The sequence below is a fragment of the Penaeus vannamei genome, chromosome 5, assembly GCF_042767895.1.
Source record: "Penaeus vannamei isolate JL-2024 chromosome 5, ASM4276789v1, whole genome shotgun sequence".
NCBI lineage: Eukaryota > Metazoa > Arthropoda > Malacostraca > Decapoda > Penaeidae > Penaeus > Penaeus vannamei.
The window spans coordinates 10,401,313-10,418,812 of record NC_091553.1 but is presented as its reverse complement, the minus strand read 5'-3'; the positions used below and the strand labels follow the sequence as shown (position 1 = coordinate 10,418,812).

Genomic DNA, 17,500 nt, shown 5'->3' with positions numbered 1-17,500 from the left:
GGCTCTGCTGTTGCGGCAGCACGTTCCTTCATTGCTGCTAGTATCCCCTCCACCTCAGCCTTCCCAGGAACAGCAGGATGTCTGTGGATGGGGTTTTGCCACTTCACTATTTCCCCATTAACGGTGTGAACCCTGGCACCACAGGTTCTGACCGCATCTCCACATAACTTTGTCCTGGTGGTCCCTTTCCTTCGTAAAGAGATGCTGGCCAACTCTGAGTTTCACAGTCGCCTGGTATGATGCAATAATGTGACAGGCCTCGGGGACATTGACAAGAGAAGGTGGGGAAGGGTAATCTTCATTCAATCCCTCGTACCATGAAACATCGAGCTCGGGGTAGGATGGTAATGGAAGCTCGGTTGAGTTTTCTGCATGCTGAATGATGTCTCACTCCTTGAAAATTCATTATTGTAGCAAGATAACGTGTTGAAGCAGTAGCGGAAGTTAGAGCAATTAGGGTAGGTTAGGTCAGCGGAAACCTCGCGCAACAAAGTCACAGCGACACACAAAGTAAGGTCAGCCGACGACCAGGTTATGTGAGGATCCCTCGCGCGACACAGTCACCGCGACATAGTGTCCGTCAGACACTGAGTCACCCCCGTCATACAGCTTCGCGACTTTCCTTCCAGGTCATAGTGTCCGCGATACATAGAGACCGTGCACCAGAACAACATGGCTACCGATTCATGAGGTGTGCAGCGCGGACGCCCGGACCAGCATCTTCCCATTTCAGACATTCTAACTAGCACAGGGCTCGGTACTTGTAAGATTTGCAGGTACAAATTTAACCATTTTACAAATGGCAGATTGTAACTGTCAATAGAAAATTTGTACTCACAAAGCGCAACAGGATACCCAACCCTGCTAGCTGTCCCCATGCCCAATGAATTGGCCTGGTGGCATGTATCAACTAACCCTTCCTTTAGGGTTAAGCATCCAAGACTCCCTTCAATTAGGGGGGTAAGGATCCAGTCTTTCCTTCAAATAGGGAGTTAATTTCCTCGGAAAATCCCGCGAATAGTGGGTACAACAATGGCCGTTTCCTCCCATTAGGGGCTGATTTCAAAAGTTGGGAACAAGCATATGTACCCCCTAAATAAGGGGAGTGGGGGGGGGGGGGGTGAGCGGGCCTTAACCTAAGGCGCCTTAACTCGCACCGATATGGCGGGTCCCTTGCGCTGTGTATGTGTATGTAAGATCGCTCGGCCGTAAGTTGAAGCGCCTTAACGAGTTTGAGAATCTGGCCCATAGTCCTGCAAACTGTAACCCATGATCCGGCGTAGGGACTTATTACAAAAGGCTTCGAAACATGCCACCAAGAAACTGAATAGTGTCTAGGTTTCGCTTCCACAGAGCGAAACTAGGAGTACCAAGGCCTTAAAGACACGTGACTTAGTCCTGCATATGTATCGGCACCTCCAAATACTCTTGTTGACTGAGGTCGTGGTTTCTGCTGACAGAAAACTACCGACTTCCTGCTCTGGTAGCCCAGACACATGGACTGCACTACCTAGGTATGAAAGGCTCTCTATGACTCTGTGATGTCCTCGTCGCATATATGTATTGACTTGAACAGGTTCTAGCAGGCCCACAAAGTCCTAGATCTTGGTCTTAGTCTAGGAGATTTGTAAGCCCAGGGTCTTAGCCTCACTGATGAATGCATCAAGAGCTGCCACCAGAGATTCCAGAGACTCAGACAGAATCGCAATATCGTCAGCAGTGTCAACATCTGTAACCTTGGCATTGCCCAGTGTTGCTCTACACTGACTTTGGATAATAGCTCTGCCCATTATCCAGTCCATTTAAGTGTTGAAAAATGTTGGTGTAAGGACTCAGCCTTGCTTCACTCCCGAGTTAACAGGAAAGAAGCTCGACAGGCCGCCACTACACTACAGCACTTTAAGTACCAGTGTCGGAATTCCCCGAAGTCTCAGGATTTCTCATAATGATTCATGATGCACCGAGTCAAACACCACCTTGAGGTTGATGAAGGCTGCAAGCAGCCCTCGACTGAACTCATAACGACATTCCACAATGACTCAAAACGCTAGGAAATGGCCTATTGTGGACTTGGCACAATATTTAATCCAATTTATGAAACCAGCTAAATTACTTTTGATGCTTATCTGCCAAGTCGAAGTAAAGATTAACAATACAACAAAATACTATGATTACCAACTTAGCTAAAGCTTTATGAATTTGATACATATTAATTTATTCTTTTATTACTTATGTTTATCCAACATAAGTGTCTTTTTAAAAATTATTAATGTCCGTTTATACTACATCCCTTGTCATGACAGATAGTGACATACAAGTAATTGAAGGATACCAATGACGATTAGCTTAAAGGTGCTGTCACATTAACACTTTTTCTGCTATTTTTTTTTTTTTACAATATCCAGAAATTTTGTCAATTTCTGTGCGTATTGTCGATATTCCAGTCAGAGGATAATGATCATTTCCGTCTTAAAACCATTGTCAACTTATTCAGCCAAGTTTACTCAAATCAAGAGCTATATTAAGAAAAGTATGTATTTATGTAAAATAAATTTGTAAAAAAATTGATGGAAAAAGTGCTAGTGTGACAGCACCTTAAGAGAAGGCAAAATAAAACCTAAAATTATTGTTCACTTTTATTTTTCAGGGATTAATATTTTATATCAGGAGTCTGTCAATATTAATAGCACAGAAACTTAATTTTCTGCTAAGGTTTGAGAAAGAATACTCACAATTATCTCCCAAGGTCTAAAAAAAAATAAATGAAAGTACACTACTTGACCTTATGTGATACATATGTGGATACTTGGCCACAAATAATTTGGTAGATCTACTACTACAAAACTATGTTTGGCCAGCTTGATATCAAAGAATTCATATTTCTCAAAGAAACTACCTTAAAATATGATCATTTTCCTATTATCAAAACTTTGATCCCAAAATTTAGGGACATGTCACCTTTTTATTCCTGAATATTTAGCCTTATTAAAACTTTCCTGACTCCCCACAATTCCACTTATAGTTGGTTTTCTGATGCCATTACAGCATCTGACTAAATTGTGATTTTAACAATTTTATGTAATGTTTTCTTTATTCTTTCTATATCTCATACAATACAAAAAAATTAAGCCACTTGTACATCTTCAAAAATGCAGAAAAAAATAAAGCACAAACATCCGTCACAACAGTAAAAAAGTAATTGTGATAATACTGTAGTAAAAAAATTTAAAAAACTGTTATATGATAAAAAATGATGAGTTTTAGGACAGAAATTATCACAATAATAATTATTACCATAAAAAACATTGCAAGATTTTTACTTGTTTTCTAACAGCTATGAAAAAATGTCACCAGTGCCATGTTCACACACTCCACCTTTATATAAAGTCTTGCTTCTTTTGTGAGCAGTGCATATCTGATTGTGTACTCTTGCTCATGTGTTTGTGGGTTCTGTAAGCATCGTCCATTATATCAAATTGTGCTTTCTATGCTGAAGAAATCTCTGACTGGGTAAACATTCATTCTAATTTCAGTGGTAATCACCTGTATTTCAGTTGCAACATGTAACATCTAATCCAACATTACCAAATCATTCAATCACAGTTACCATATTCCACAGATCAATGGAAATTCTTAACACTGAAAAAAATAAACATTATATCAACTTTGTAATCCAAGATATTTTCAAAATTCAATTGAACATAATGTTACAAGCAAAGTGAAAAGTGTGTTCTCCTAGGACTGATTTCTTTCTTTCCGTCTCCTGCCAATACATCAGTCACTATCACTGCTGTCACTTCCTGATGAGTACTTTCTCCTTCTCTCATTGGTCTTATCTCTACTGCGGGACCTGTCTCTCTTATCTCGTGACCTGTCCTTTGACCTGTCTCTTGACCTGTCTCTTGACCTGTCTCTTGACCTATCTCTTGACCTGTCTCGGGATCTGTCTCGTGACTTGTCCCTTGACCTATTGCGCGACCTATCCCTTGACCGGTCACGGCGGCTGTTCCTATCCCTTGAACGTCCCCGTCTGTCACGGGGCCTGTTCTGCCTCTCCCTGGAGCGGTCCCTCCTGCTGCGGAACCTGTCCTGCCTTCTGTCACGTGACCTAGAGCGGTCCCTGCCCCTTCGCTCATGAGAGTGAGCCCTGCCACTGCGATCCCTGCTCCCCTTCTTACGGTCACTTGCTTCATCCTTCTTCTGCTCCTTTACTGTGTTTTTTTCTTCTTCTTTCTCAGCTGCTGCATCTTCATTTGCAACAGGAGATTGGTCATGGCTTTTGGGTTCTTCTTCATTCACTGTGCCATTGCTTTTCTTGGCTGGTTCTCCTTCATCATCGTCATCATCATCATCGTTATCCATAGCTTCATAATCCAAGGCAGTTTCATCCAAGTCGTCTTGTTTGTCCTTGCTTCTTTGTTTCTCCTTGTCTGTAAATATGTAAAGAAAACAGCTCCATCATAAAACATGCATTTTATACCTTCACATTAATGAATAAAATAAGAAACTATTAATCATAAATGATGGAGAAATATCTTAACTTGAAAAACTTTATCTGATCTCCAAAATAATCTAAAATGTTATCTTAACTTCAATAGAATTCAGAAGATGAACAGTTATTTGCATCTAACCCACTCACACTAGATGGCATCTTATTATGCCAGGGTGAAAACATAATTCAAGCCAGGTGAATTCCTGCCATGTCATGCACATTCAAGCCTGCTCTAAGTTATAAGCACTAAGCAGATATTCACTTGTTTATCCCTAGTTACAGTCATTGAGGAACAGCCCCTCAGAAGTAGGCATACAGCCTATTTTTTAGCTTCATTTCTATTATGACCAAGCACACAGTTCAGAATGGCTATGCACATATCATGAGTGGTTTAACATGGAAGAGGAATTTAAGAGGTGCTGTTCATGACCTGCATTCTATTTACATTCACCATGTCTAATGAATAAATGAAATCAAATGTAAAACTTTACAAACAAAATCATTCTCTTACCTTCTCTCTGTGATTTTGACCCTGTCTCTTCATCAGACTGCTCTTCTCTTTTCTGAGACTGGTTGCTGTGGGCAAAAGAACTATCTCAGCAATAATCATACTTATGTACATACAAGTATCATATACGTGCAAATCCTTCTACATCTGATTATCTAATAAATTAACCTTTTACTTGTGGTCTCACATCTATGAACACGCTATATCTAATGTCAATAATCCTACTGCCTAATGCAAGAAACTAATGCGGGCAAGTCCGGGAACCAGCCCATGCGCCACCCACCACGGGCGAAAAAATCAGAGTGCAAGCTCTGATCTAGTGTCGCACCTGCGGGACACTCAGTAATGTTTACTTTTCCGTGTGTCTCATATGTAGGACACCTGTCGTAAGTGTGTTAAGCACCTTGCTCAAAGAAACAACTTCAACCCCCTGACAATGTTAAACAATTATAAGGTCAATAATAATTGACCTTACTAAGAAAACAGAGGATGGACTTTTGAAGAAAAATAATGTGGTGCAGGTGATTAAGGCCGATGGATAACAATAACAGTACATAGAAATGCGACAGCCTAAAATAAAAAAGATCTATCATCTTACTTTTCACCAGAATCCCCATGGCCTGGAACAAATCTATCACGTTGGTTTCGTATCTTCTCACGCAGATCCCCTCTATGACCATAATCATCTCCACGGTCTCCTCTCTGGTCACGATTCCTTCCTTCACGCCAGTCATCTTCTGTGCGAGTTCTTTCTCTCGCTTCACGCCAGTCCTGTTCTCCTCTTGTCCTCTCCCTCCCATTGCGCCAACCTTGAGGATTTCTTCCATCACGGAAACCTCTCCTCATTTTGTCACGGTTCTCTCGCCAGTTTCCTCTTCCAAAATCCCGGCCAAAAGTGTCTGGGCGATTCCCCATATCTGGATTCCTGCCATCATGGCCCTCATTCTCTCGGTGGCGTTCCTCCCGCCTCCGCCTCCTCTCCTCAATTTCCTGTTCCCTTTCCTGCTGCCGTACTTGACGGTCCTCTTCTCTTCTTATTTTGTCTTCCTTCCTCTTCTGAAAAAGTATTAGCATATAATTGTTAGACAGTAGAATGAGGAATAAGCCACAATTAACATGAAAATTATGTGCTTTTATGTGTTCAATAAATTACTCTAACTAGGAAGTGAACTATTAGGCAAGTATTTCAGGTTGTGTGTATTTGATAGATCATATTTGGCAATTTCAGGCAATAATAGCTCATTTGACCATACTTGCCAAACTTAGAAATGAATATACTTGTGCAAAACACAGCAGTTTAATATAAATTGTAAGACTAAAGCAGAAAAAAAGGTATTAAGTGCCACTGTAGCAGCCACTACAGCCTCTCTCTCTCACATCTTCATTTCCCCTTCATAGAAATTACAATAAAAATATGTATACTATGGAAACAAAGGAAGTGGTGCAGTCTTTGTCTAGGTCAACAGAACTTCTCAAGTACACAAGCTTCACAAGTAACAGGAACTCAAGCACCAATAGAGCACTGTGTCATCTGAGAAGAGTGCATTGCTAATGTCAGTAATAGGTAGGATATGTGGTTCTAGAAGATAGGACACTGCTATTCCACTTTCCAGGAGTGTCTCCTTGATGTATGTATTTGTTTTCCATGTCTCAGTGTTTGTTCCTGATGACATTTTCCATTTCTATGGGCTGGGTCTACAAGCCATAAACCCAGGAGAGTCGCCACTCAAGTAAGCCATGTGTGCGTGCGTGTGTTGCTGTGTGTACATTCCCTCCTGAAATAAATGGGCTAATAACTTACCCACGACAAACTTTTATAAAATGATCTTATTCACTCACCTGCAGTTGTTCATAGGAGATGGTGCGCCGCTGTGCCTGACGCCAGTGAGGTGGTGTAACACTCCGAGAACGACTCCTTGATCGTGAAGGTGTGCGATAACGCTATGGAAATGATTTAGGTAAATAATCAACCAAGCCTTGTTAAGAATGTCAGAGCTAGGCTGTTTACCACATTCCATGACTAATTTCTGCCAACTCTGCTTCTGTAAAATTCCTTTAACTAATTTGGCATAACTTGCCCAAGTTATCAAGCCAAAATTCCTTCTTTATGATATCTAAAATGTTTCCCAAACAAGAAATTACTTAATGAAAATAATAATGTTAATGATCATCATCATCATAATAATAATAATAATAATATTAATAATAATAATAATAATAATAATAACAACAACAATTGATGGTAATAACAACCCTTAATTCATAATAATAATGATAATAGCAATAATAATAAACAATAAAGTCAACTAAACACTTACCAATGACCCTCGCCCTTTAACCTTGCGCCCACTCTTTGTGTAAGCTCGAACTGCAGCCCTTGTCCTGTCTCTGCCTCTCTCCATACGGCCTTCCTCATCTTTCTCTGGCCCAGCACGATATAAAAATCTGTTTTTTGGGACATCTGGGATTTCATCAGGGTTAATGACAGAGACAGACACTAATGGATGGGTGCGTAACTTGCTGGAATCACCTTCCTCATTAATATCATCTTCCTTCACTTCACCTTCTTCATCAGAGCTGGAGATCACAAAATATTGATTACAAGTTTAAAAAGATTCCAATCAGGTAAAAATACATATAAAGCACAATACACACATGCAATCAGAAACGCATGCACACCTCTGTATCCCCCTACCTATACACGCACACAATAAAGTGATTAAAATACAAAAAATAAAATGATTACTAATAATCAAATGGCACAGAGAGAGAGAGAGAGAGAGAGAGAGAGAGAGAGAGAGAGAGAGAGAGAGCGAGAGAGAGAGAGAGAGAGAGAGAGAGAGAGAAAATGAGAGAATGAGGTAGAGAGAAAATGAGAGAATGAGGTAGAGAGAAAATGAGAGAATATGAGAGAATGAGGTAGAGAGAAAATGAGAGAATGAGGTAGAGAGAAAATGAGAGAATATGAGAGAATGAGGTAGAGAGAAAATGAGAGAATATGAGAGAATGAGGTAGAGAGAGAGAAACTGAGAGAATGAGGTAGAGAGAGAGAAACTGAGAGAATGAGGTAGAGAGAGAGAAACTGAGAGAATGAGGTAGAGAGAGAAAATGAGAATGAGGTAGAGAGAGAGAGAAAATGAGAATAAGGTAGAGAGAGAGAGAAAACGAGAATGAGGTAGAGAGAGAGAGAAAATGAGAATGAGGCAGAGAGAGAAAATGAGAATGAGGTAGAGAGAAAATGAGAATGAGGTAGAGAGAGAGAAAATGAGAATGAGGTAGAGAGAGAGAGAAAATGAGAATGAGGTAGAGAGAGAGAAAATGAGAATGAGGTAGAGAAAATGAAAGAATGAGGTAGAGAGAGAAAATGAGAGAATGAGGTAGAGAGAGAAAATGAGAGAATGAGGTAGAGAGAGAAAATGAGAGAATGAGGTAGAGAAAATCAGAGAATGAGAGAATGGGAGAGAGAAAATGAGAGAGAAAATGAGAGAATGAGGTAGAGAAAAAGAAAATGAGAGAATGAGGTAGAGAGAAAGAAAATGAGAGAATGAGGTAGAGAGAAATAAAATGAGAGAATGAGGTAGAGAGAGAAAGAAAATGAGAATGAGGTAGAAAGAAAATGAGAGAATGAGGTAGAGAGAAAGAAAATGAGAGAATGAGGTAGAGAGAGAAAATGAGAATGAGGTAGAGAGAGAAAATGAAAGAATGAGGTAGAGAGAAAGAGAGAATGAGAGAAAATTAGAAAGAGAGAAAGATAATGAGAGAGAGAGAAAAACAATGAGAGAATGCAAATTCAAACTCAAATTCAAATACTTTATTCCATTAATATAATAAGGCGTTTACACAATGCAATAGGGTGCTATGAACATAGATATTATAAATATTATACATATATGTTCGCAGAGTAATTTAGGATCGTAATGGGTTAGATCACGAGAAGTTTTAGTGGCTGGTTGTCGAATGAGAGAGAGAGAGAGAAAATGAGAGAATGAGAGAGAGAGAGACAATGAGAGAATGAGAAAATGAGAGAGAAAATGAGAGAGAGAGAGAGAGAGAGAGAGAGAGAGATAGAGAGAGAGAGAGAAAGAGAGAGAGAGAGAGAGAGAGAGAGAGAGAGAGAGAGAGAGAGAGAGAGAGAGAATGAATGAGAATGAGAATGAGAATGAGAATGAGAATGAGAATGAGAGAATGAGAGAATGAGAGAGAGAATAAGAGAATGAGACAGAGAGAATGAGAAATTGTGGTCATATGCTTACCACAACAAATGTTCATATCTTTTTACCACTTGAGGTCCTGAATACTTACTACAGTGTTCCTTTTTTTAATTGGGACAACCTCTATGAAGGTAGCAGGGTCATACACACTTTTTTTATGTATTTGCAGTGTTCTGACAAATTGCATTTATCAACTGTATATTTAACTATATATATCAATAAAAAGTTACCCATTTCACTTGGGAATACCACCACAAAGAGCCTTGGAAGAAGACTAGATGCAGTGGGCATTTAGGAATGGCCTCTTGCACTATTTCCATCTGGATCAAAAGGGTTCGTATATATCATCAATTTCACTGACATGCACTCAGCATATCTTAACCCCTACAATAAAGTTTACTTGACCATCACATTAAAAGAAGATTTGGTTCAAGGGCGGGGGATGTGAACCTGCCATCACGAGGAAAATCTGCCTAGGGGAACGCGGACATGCCATTGTGAGCATTTCATCTGATGGCTGGGGTAACAGGGAAGACTTGCTACAAGTGCACAAAACTCTTGGGAGGGTGATTACATTTATGTGACCGGCAGCAAAGGTTGTATAACAGAAAATTGAATGTTAAGAAAAAAAATTTAAATAACACGTATAACAAAATGTTACTTATTACCATTATTCTTGCACTGAGGTTTGGACTACCTACATAGGTTATATGGAGTCCGTGCAAGAGAAAATAACACTGTAAAGGGGAAGAATGGGCCTTGTCACTTGACACAAGTGTGCATGCACCTTGACTATAAACCATGCATCCATCTGAGTGGCTGCCCATGTAAGCTTAATGCCCATTTTTTGAGTAATGCGACTGCCGTGGAGCAACCAGATCCAATGTGTTACATATGAAAACGAACAGATTACTTATAAATGTTAATATAAAAAATAAAAAAATAAATTATATAATCCCTGCACTATCACTTATACTAATACAAACAGTATTGCTTGAAAACAAACAAAAATAATATCTTTTATTTCATAAACTTATATCATACTTAGGCATTCTATATCTCAATACCCCAGTTCTAATTAATCTTTACTTAAATTTCATTAGATTATGGTTGTTGTTTGATTGCAACTGTATTTTTTTTAAGGCTTTTTAGCCATTTTAATCTAGTTTTGCTTCATCCTTTCTTGAACTCAAAACTGACAAACAAAAGATTGTAAATATTTGCCCTGGATGGGATTAGATACATAATTTAGTTATTCGCTAAAAAATAACTTCACTTCAACATGCAGCATGTGTAAAGGCTGTCCCCAGTTAACAATTGGTGGCAGAGATTATCAAAATCCAGAAACCCAGAGTTGATTTAAGTTTCAAGTTTAGGACTATGTGTTATGAAGTCCACCTCCAGCATCCTTACCCCTCTAAACCTGTTGTCCCATGCTGGGAAATAGTAAAGTTAACCATAGACTGGTTACTAAATACATAATTTATGTTTTTTTCCTTTACTGATTAACACTGATTTTCTTTAGCCCTTCTGGAAAAAATAAGGTAGGCTTTGGATGCCAAGCAGAGCCTTATCAAACCTAAATATTACAATATATAAAAAATGCAGAAAATGTCTTTCTGCAACTCTTTCCACACATATCACTACAATCAAAATTGAAGAAAATACCATCATGCAAAACAGAATTGTATCTTCTCTGATATCCACTTAAACTTTTCTTACAATATTATAATCTTAAACAAAGAAAACCCAAGAAAACATGATTTTGAAAATCAACTTTGATGGGCTACAAACATCCCCAAAATGATGACAGTGAGTTAGCAACTACAAGTTCTCAAGAGCACTTTAATTAATTTTAGGTTTTCAAAAAAAATCCTCCTTTTTTTACCCTTTAAACAATAATTTCCAAACATTTGATGAATCTTTTTATTACTGATGGACGTGTCAGTCAAAAGGAAAAAAAATATGCTCAACCAAACCTATAGATAAACATGCATCACAATCAACATCAATAACTCTACTACCGACTGAATCAGTTTATCAGGGACCAAGCTGTACCATACTTTTGTAATCTATCTTCACTGTTATATTCATTACCTCTAAGGTATTCATTGTCAAGTAATTGAAAATGTGGGAACTTCAAACTATAAACATTTCTTAAAATGGATTGTCTAGTAGCAGTAAAAACTCACAAGTTCAAGCAATTCTAGAAAAGTGGAAAAAATCAGTTAGATTAGAGCAAGAAATAGTTATCCTTTAACTCTTTTTTAATTAAGCTTTTCTTGATTCATTCATCAAACACTTACCTTTCTGCTTTCTTATGTTTCTTCTGTTTCTTTTCTTTCTTCTTCTTCTTTTTCTTTTTTTCATCAGAATCTGAGTCTGATGAGGATGAGGATGACTCCTTCTTTTTCTTCCTTTTCTTTTCTATAACAAGAAATACCTCCATATCAGACCAGATAATATACCAAACTTAATTCAAGGAAATACTTTATTACCCCTATACAGCATTTCTAAACTACTAGAAAATGTACATACAAGACACTGACCTTTTACTTTGCTTGATCGCTGGAGAATCAACTCTCCACAGTTTGCTATCACCGCAGGCTGGAGCGGCCGGCTGCGGTTGTCCACGGGAAGGTTCTCTATGGCAGTCACCACCTCCTCTCCACTCACCACTCGACCGAACACGACGTGCTTCCTATGAGAGGACAAGGTATATCATAAAGTTTTATTTACAATATCTTCCATGTTCAATGGATATACCTTTCACATTAAACTCAACAGTTCAAAAACACAGAAAAATATTCTTTGAATCAACGTTGGAATAATAACAAAGAGTTTTCACTTCGTACTGTACTTACCCATCAAGATGCGAAGAGGGTTGAGTTGTTCTACAGGAAGGACAAAACGATCATTACGGTAGAATAACGAAGAATGTGAATGTCTGACACAGTGACAGTGGCATGGGGCGGTAGTCACCCCGCACCCGGTTGCCGCTGTCTTGCTAGATGACTGTAGGGAAGAACGTACCATTACTTATCATGGTTGTGTGTGCAGCTTGGAAGACAGCTTTTGTCCAGACTGTGAAGACTTGTTGAAGCCATGTCATGGCAAGAGTGACAGAGAAGTAAAATTTCCTGTCTTTTTATTTTTTTTCATGGAAAAAACAACTGTTGTGGTCTACGAATAAGTTCATTGACAACGGAAAATACATATAAATTTAAAAAAAGAAAAGGAAAGAAAGAAAATCAACAGAAAATAATGAACTACTGCAGTAATATCTGAAATAAAACATTACTGATATTCACTAACTGGATCTGCACTTCCATAATCATATCTGTAAAAATATGAGAACAAAATAAACAATAATAAGTAAAAGAAATACTAAATTACTTTTACAATTCATAAGATATTTCGTCTTGACCCTTACCTTAATATTCATTACTAAAACAATGAATTGACGGAAAACCATCAGTTTCATATCTTAAGCCTCCTGTTTTACATTAACACCATTTTAAACAATTTCTAATAAAGACAACTGCCTGCAATATGTAAAATAACAATCATAGTTTCAGCATGTTTTCCAAGTTTCAAATACAAAGTAAACTAAATACTCCATTGTTTTCTGTATCAGTATCAATAAATCTGGCATGAAAAATATGAAGAACTACCAAAAATAAATGCAATAAAAATCTAGCATAAAAGTATAGGCAACAGAACTGATTAAAAATAAACAGATCACTTTCACATTAAAGTAAAAAGGTTAAGACAGATCTCTATAAATGTTCAAAAGTAGAGGTTAATAAAATATCAAAACTTAGGATGGCTAAAGTCAAAATTTAGGATGGTGTTTGCCATTACATCCTGGACTTTTCTGAAAAAGTAAAGCAAGAAATAAAAGTGCAAATAATCTACTATCTTCTTAACTGGCATAGAAATCAAATCATAAATCTCTTCACTTAAGAATGCTTTCATCTCATTCAAACAATTTTAAAATATTCTCACCATCCACTGGCATCTACGAGCATCTATGCACAATAAGCAAAACAGACAATACTTACACGAAAAACTGTGAACCATTTGTGTCTTTCCCACGGTTAGCCATGGACAGTAGAAACGGTATATCATGCTGCAGTTTAAAGCTTTCATCTGTAAATTAGTATGTTTGCACTGTATGCATTAACTGTTTCTAGCAATGGTTTCAGTTATTTGCCAAATTCTACATAGTTTTACATCTTACTGGCTCTCATATTTTAATGTAAATCATATACAGGTTTACAAAAAAAGAAAATATTTTCTTTCTTCCCTATTTTTCTTTTCCTTTACTTTTCCTTACCTTCAAAATGTCCACCATATATAGACTCGCCACCTGTGCCATTTCCAGCTGAGAAGTCTCCAGCCTGGATCATGAAGTCCTTAATCACTCTGTGAAACTTTACCCCTCGATAATGAAGTGGTTTGTTGGTGGTCTTACCCAATCCCATCTCACCTGAATTAAAAAAAAATCTAGAGTAGACAAAATATCTAGCTTTTTAATCATGGCCCTTTATAGTCCATTTACTACATCCTATGCAGACTATCATATCTACATAATAAAAAATCTACCAAACTACTTTCTTAATCCCTTGGCTCCAGTTGCTTCACAGCAATCACATGGACCAAAATACGAACATTAGGCTTGTACATGTACATGTACAGTGACAAGGCTATGCTTCCCCTCTGTAATGTTATTTTCTCTTTTTAGCCATAAGAATTTTTAGCTTTAATGCTATTTTGTAATGTACATATTCATTATTTGATTTCCTTTATCTAGATGGTAAGAGACTGCTTTCACTGCACAGATTCTGTATCATCCATCTAGGTAGACCAAATAGATTTTAGAAGAAAATATGAAATAAAATACAAAGCTACTGAACATCTAACATGTCAATATCTAACTAATTGTCCCAATTCTATAAATATCAAATAACAAAAGACCGTAATAACTCACCCGTACAAAGGGCTCGAAAATTTTCACATGTCTTAGGACATTCTTCACTGAAGAGCTCAAAGATGACTCGGCCAGATGGAATGCCATCAACTTCTATGTCGAAGAAGCACCGCACCCTATGCTCCATCTTGAAACCTAGAACAAAGATATGAGAAAACAGTGAACATGGTTTTCCTGCTCTATCTATAATAAACAAAGTCTAAAGACTAATAAATAAATTAAAAGTCTCCCATATGATAAAACTGTCGCTTAGAGATATCCTGGACTCTCCAATATCAAAACATTAACATATAGTAGACTTCTTGCATTCAAATTATTCCTATATAAATGCATTAAAACCGGATTAAAAATTTGGCTAGTGGCCATTGACGCAGGATTGTTGGCATGCATCGATAGTTTCCCCAGTTTGCACCCAGCTCGTTCGGTAGTTCATGGGCAACATTAGGCACCTAAAAGCTTATATTGTTATCATAAAAAAATTATATATATATATATATATATATATATATATATATATATATATATATATATATATAATAATAATAATAATAATAATAATAATAATAATAATAATAAGTGAAGGTTGATCTTCAATTAAGGTGCTATTGCCTAAAAGTTTCACAATAGAAATGATATCACTACTATCAGAGAAAAACAAGTTCTATCTAATGATTCAACTGCGCAGGAATGGTCATGCTGCAATGCCATCCACTAAATGGTCCACAACAGTCATGGCATATCTATAAATAATGCCACCTGGAGGGAAGTGGTTAAGAAGCAGGATCATTAGAATACACAGGGAAACAAAGCTAAAGCTAACATCTCATATAATATGAAAATACAAATAAATATTAACAACTTTTTGGAAGTAACTGCAATCAACCACACAGCACATTCATCATGACTGAACATAAATCACAGGTGGATTAGGGGACCTGCAGTCAGCCACCCCTAATTTTAGGGGGTATCATCAGCAGGGGTAGCAGAGGCAGCGTCCACCCGGAGTGACTGCCCAAGGCTAAAGTAGCCATAGTCATTTCCAGCAGACTTCAGCACTCAGTAGTACAGGTTACTCCAGTCAATGAGCTATAATGGTAATGCTTGCATTTGGCTTCATTTTTCTTGTTACTGTTTATGCCCCTACCAATGTTTGTAAACTCGACATGAAATCTGTCGGACAGTTGTCCTTGGTAAGATATTCGTATTGTTCTGGGCAGGTAATGGGTTACATAAGTGGCAAACATCCACATGAACACCCATGAATGGTGACAAGACTGTGCTTAACCCTTTGAAAAGTTTTGTGTAATTTTTTTTAGCTTTATCGCCAGTGTCCAATGACCATATTTGTCTTTTGATTTTCTTTATCCAGATGATAAATACTTATTTTCCTTCCACAGACTCCTTATCATCTCTATGTAGTAAAGGGGGGGAAAAAAAAAGGGGAGGGGGACATTTGGCTATATGTCATGGAAATGGTATCCTCCCTTGAGCCGGCTCTCTTCCAGTCACTGCTTACGCACATTACATTCCACATTCATTTTTCTATGGGAATAATGCTAAAGCCACCTTTTAAGCACCAAATGAGTTAAAACACACTCCAAGAGGTTTATGCACTTGTGGCGAGTCTTTTCCGTCACCCTGGCCTTCGCTCATAACGGCAGTTCACGTCACCCGGACCATGGTCAATTTGCCTGGTTGACGGCATGTTCATGTCACCAAGGCAGCTGCCCAAGTTTTCCCTTGATGTGACCACAACATCATTCAGGTTGAAGGGGTTAAGAATAACCCAAAATCAATACAACACTGGAAACACAATATTTCTCACTGGCCACCTGTCACTGTCAAACCTCAAAGATAATTCTAAATAAGTGTATAAATTAATCTTAAAATACGTAAATGAAGCATAATAACATTAATGAAAGACTTTAAATGCATAAATGTGTAACAGCAGACACTGATAATTAGCTAAATATTGTCTTGATAACCTCATATTAACACATGAACTACTTGGGATATCACAGTAACGAGTTATGTGGTCAGTGTTGTGTTATTTCTGGCAAGGTAAACAAGATGAGCAACTTACAATCTGAGCAGTCATATGCAGGGTATTTTTTCATCATTTAGCAGTTAATATGAGTTCGATGCAGCTTAAAATATGTCATATCTATTTAATTTCTTCCGTTCTATAAGATTGCGGTGTCCATTTCCATCCATCTGTGTGCATCGCCATAAGTAACCTATACCAACCTGGCCATACCATAAAGAATTGCATATATACTGCCATAGACCGATTAGGTGTGACATCATGAGTCAGAGTAGCCATTCCACTTGGTGAAAACAAACCCATCACTCGCGGATACCTCACTATCAGCGTAAGCAAAAATGGTGCATGAATTCTTAATTCTTTACAAACTGAAGCAAAAAAGCGTAATGGAGCAAAACTAGTAGCTGTGCAGCTAAATAAGTGCCCATACCATCTGCCTGCCAAAATTGGGATTGATGATCCTTCGAAATCAGCTAATATTGAATATCCCGACATCTAAGACTATTTGATCAACCCACCATGTAATAGAATGATTTTATAACAATTTGCTACAGTAATCTATGATTTTTAGCTATACAGGTTATTCTTCTGAAATCAGTGCCATTTCCTAACATCAATTTTCTACCCATTTAAAAGATGTTTCTACAAAAACGACAGTGAAGTCATGTAAAGGCCTACATGAGCACAATGCATTTTTCTCTCTCCTCAATAATTTGAGATAGGCCCTCTTCAGTTGTTTCATATCACATTTCAGATGAAGAAGCAACACAAAATTTTTATTTCTTCTGAATGCTTGGTATCTCCTTAGCTAGGCTTCATTTTTTCTTATTTTCAAATCATTTTAACAGAATGCCTGCTTTGTTTTCATCAAAAGGACAGTCTTTGGGATAAAGTCTGGACGAGTTGGATCCGGGGATGGTTTGCCTGTAAACTGAAATTATGATAAATCAATTCATTACATAAAAAATGTAAAATTACTGTTGTGCTTTTTGGACTGCTGCCAAACATAATGTCAGCAATGTTGACCTTGTTTGGCCTTGGCAGATAGTGTAGATAGATTGAGTTTGAAAGTGATTATCTGTCTCTAGAATTTGAAAAGGTGTAAAATATTAATGTGTAATAAACTGTTCTGAGCAGATGTAAACATAGTTTCCACCAGGCGCCCAAGCACTCCCATCAGTGTTAACACGTTTCATGGCCTATACCCATCGCTTCCATTTTTCAGCTTTTCCGAAATCTGGAAATATAGGAA

At 37.7% G+C, this 17,500-nt stretch overlaps 1 protein-coding gene across 1 annotated transcript in view; it reads right to left on the bottom strand.

The window, feature by feature from the left end:
* Positions 1 to 2,623: 2,623 nt before the first annotated feature.
* Positions 2,624 to 17,500, bottom strand: part of Moca-cyp (nuclear cyclophilin protein Moca-cyp) — a 15,808-nt gene continuing 931 nt past the window's right edge. The window contains exons 2-12 of the mRNA XM_027379704.2: positions 14,205 to 14,339; positions 13,551 to 13,703; positions 13,276 to 13,363; positions 12,076 to 12,105; positions 11,761 to 11,912; positions 11,518 to 11,638; positions 7,319 to 7,577; positions 6,840 to 6,941; positions 5,599 to 6,056; positions 5,004 to 5,068; positions 2,624 to 4,430 (exon numbers count right to left, since the gene is read on the bottom strand). Of these exons, the coding sequence (XP_027235505.1) occupies positions 3,775 to 4,430; positions 5,004 to 5,068; positions 5,599 to 6,056; positions 6,840 to 6,941; positions 7,319 to 7,577; positions 11,518 to 11,638; positions 11,761 to 11,912; positions 12,076 to 12,105; positions 13,276 to 13,363; positions 13,551 to 13,703; positions 14,205 to 14,331 (2,211 nt within the window). The 5' untranslated portion in view covers positions 14,332 to 14,339 and the 3' untranslated portion in view covers positions 2,624 to 3,774. The remainder of the gene's footprint in view (positions 4,431 to 5,003; positions 5,069 to 5,598; positions 6,057 to 6,839; positions 6,942 to 7,318; positions 7,578 to 11,517; positions 11,639 to 11,760; positions 11,913 to 12,075; positions 12,106 to 13,275; positions 13,364 to 13,550; positions 13,704 to 14,204; positions 14,340 to 17,500) is intronic.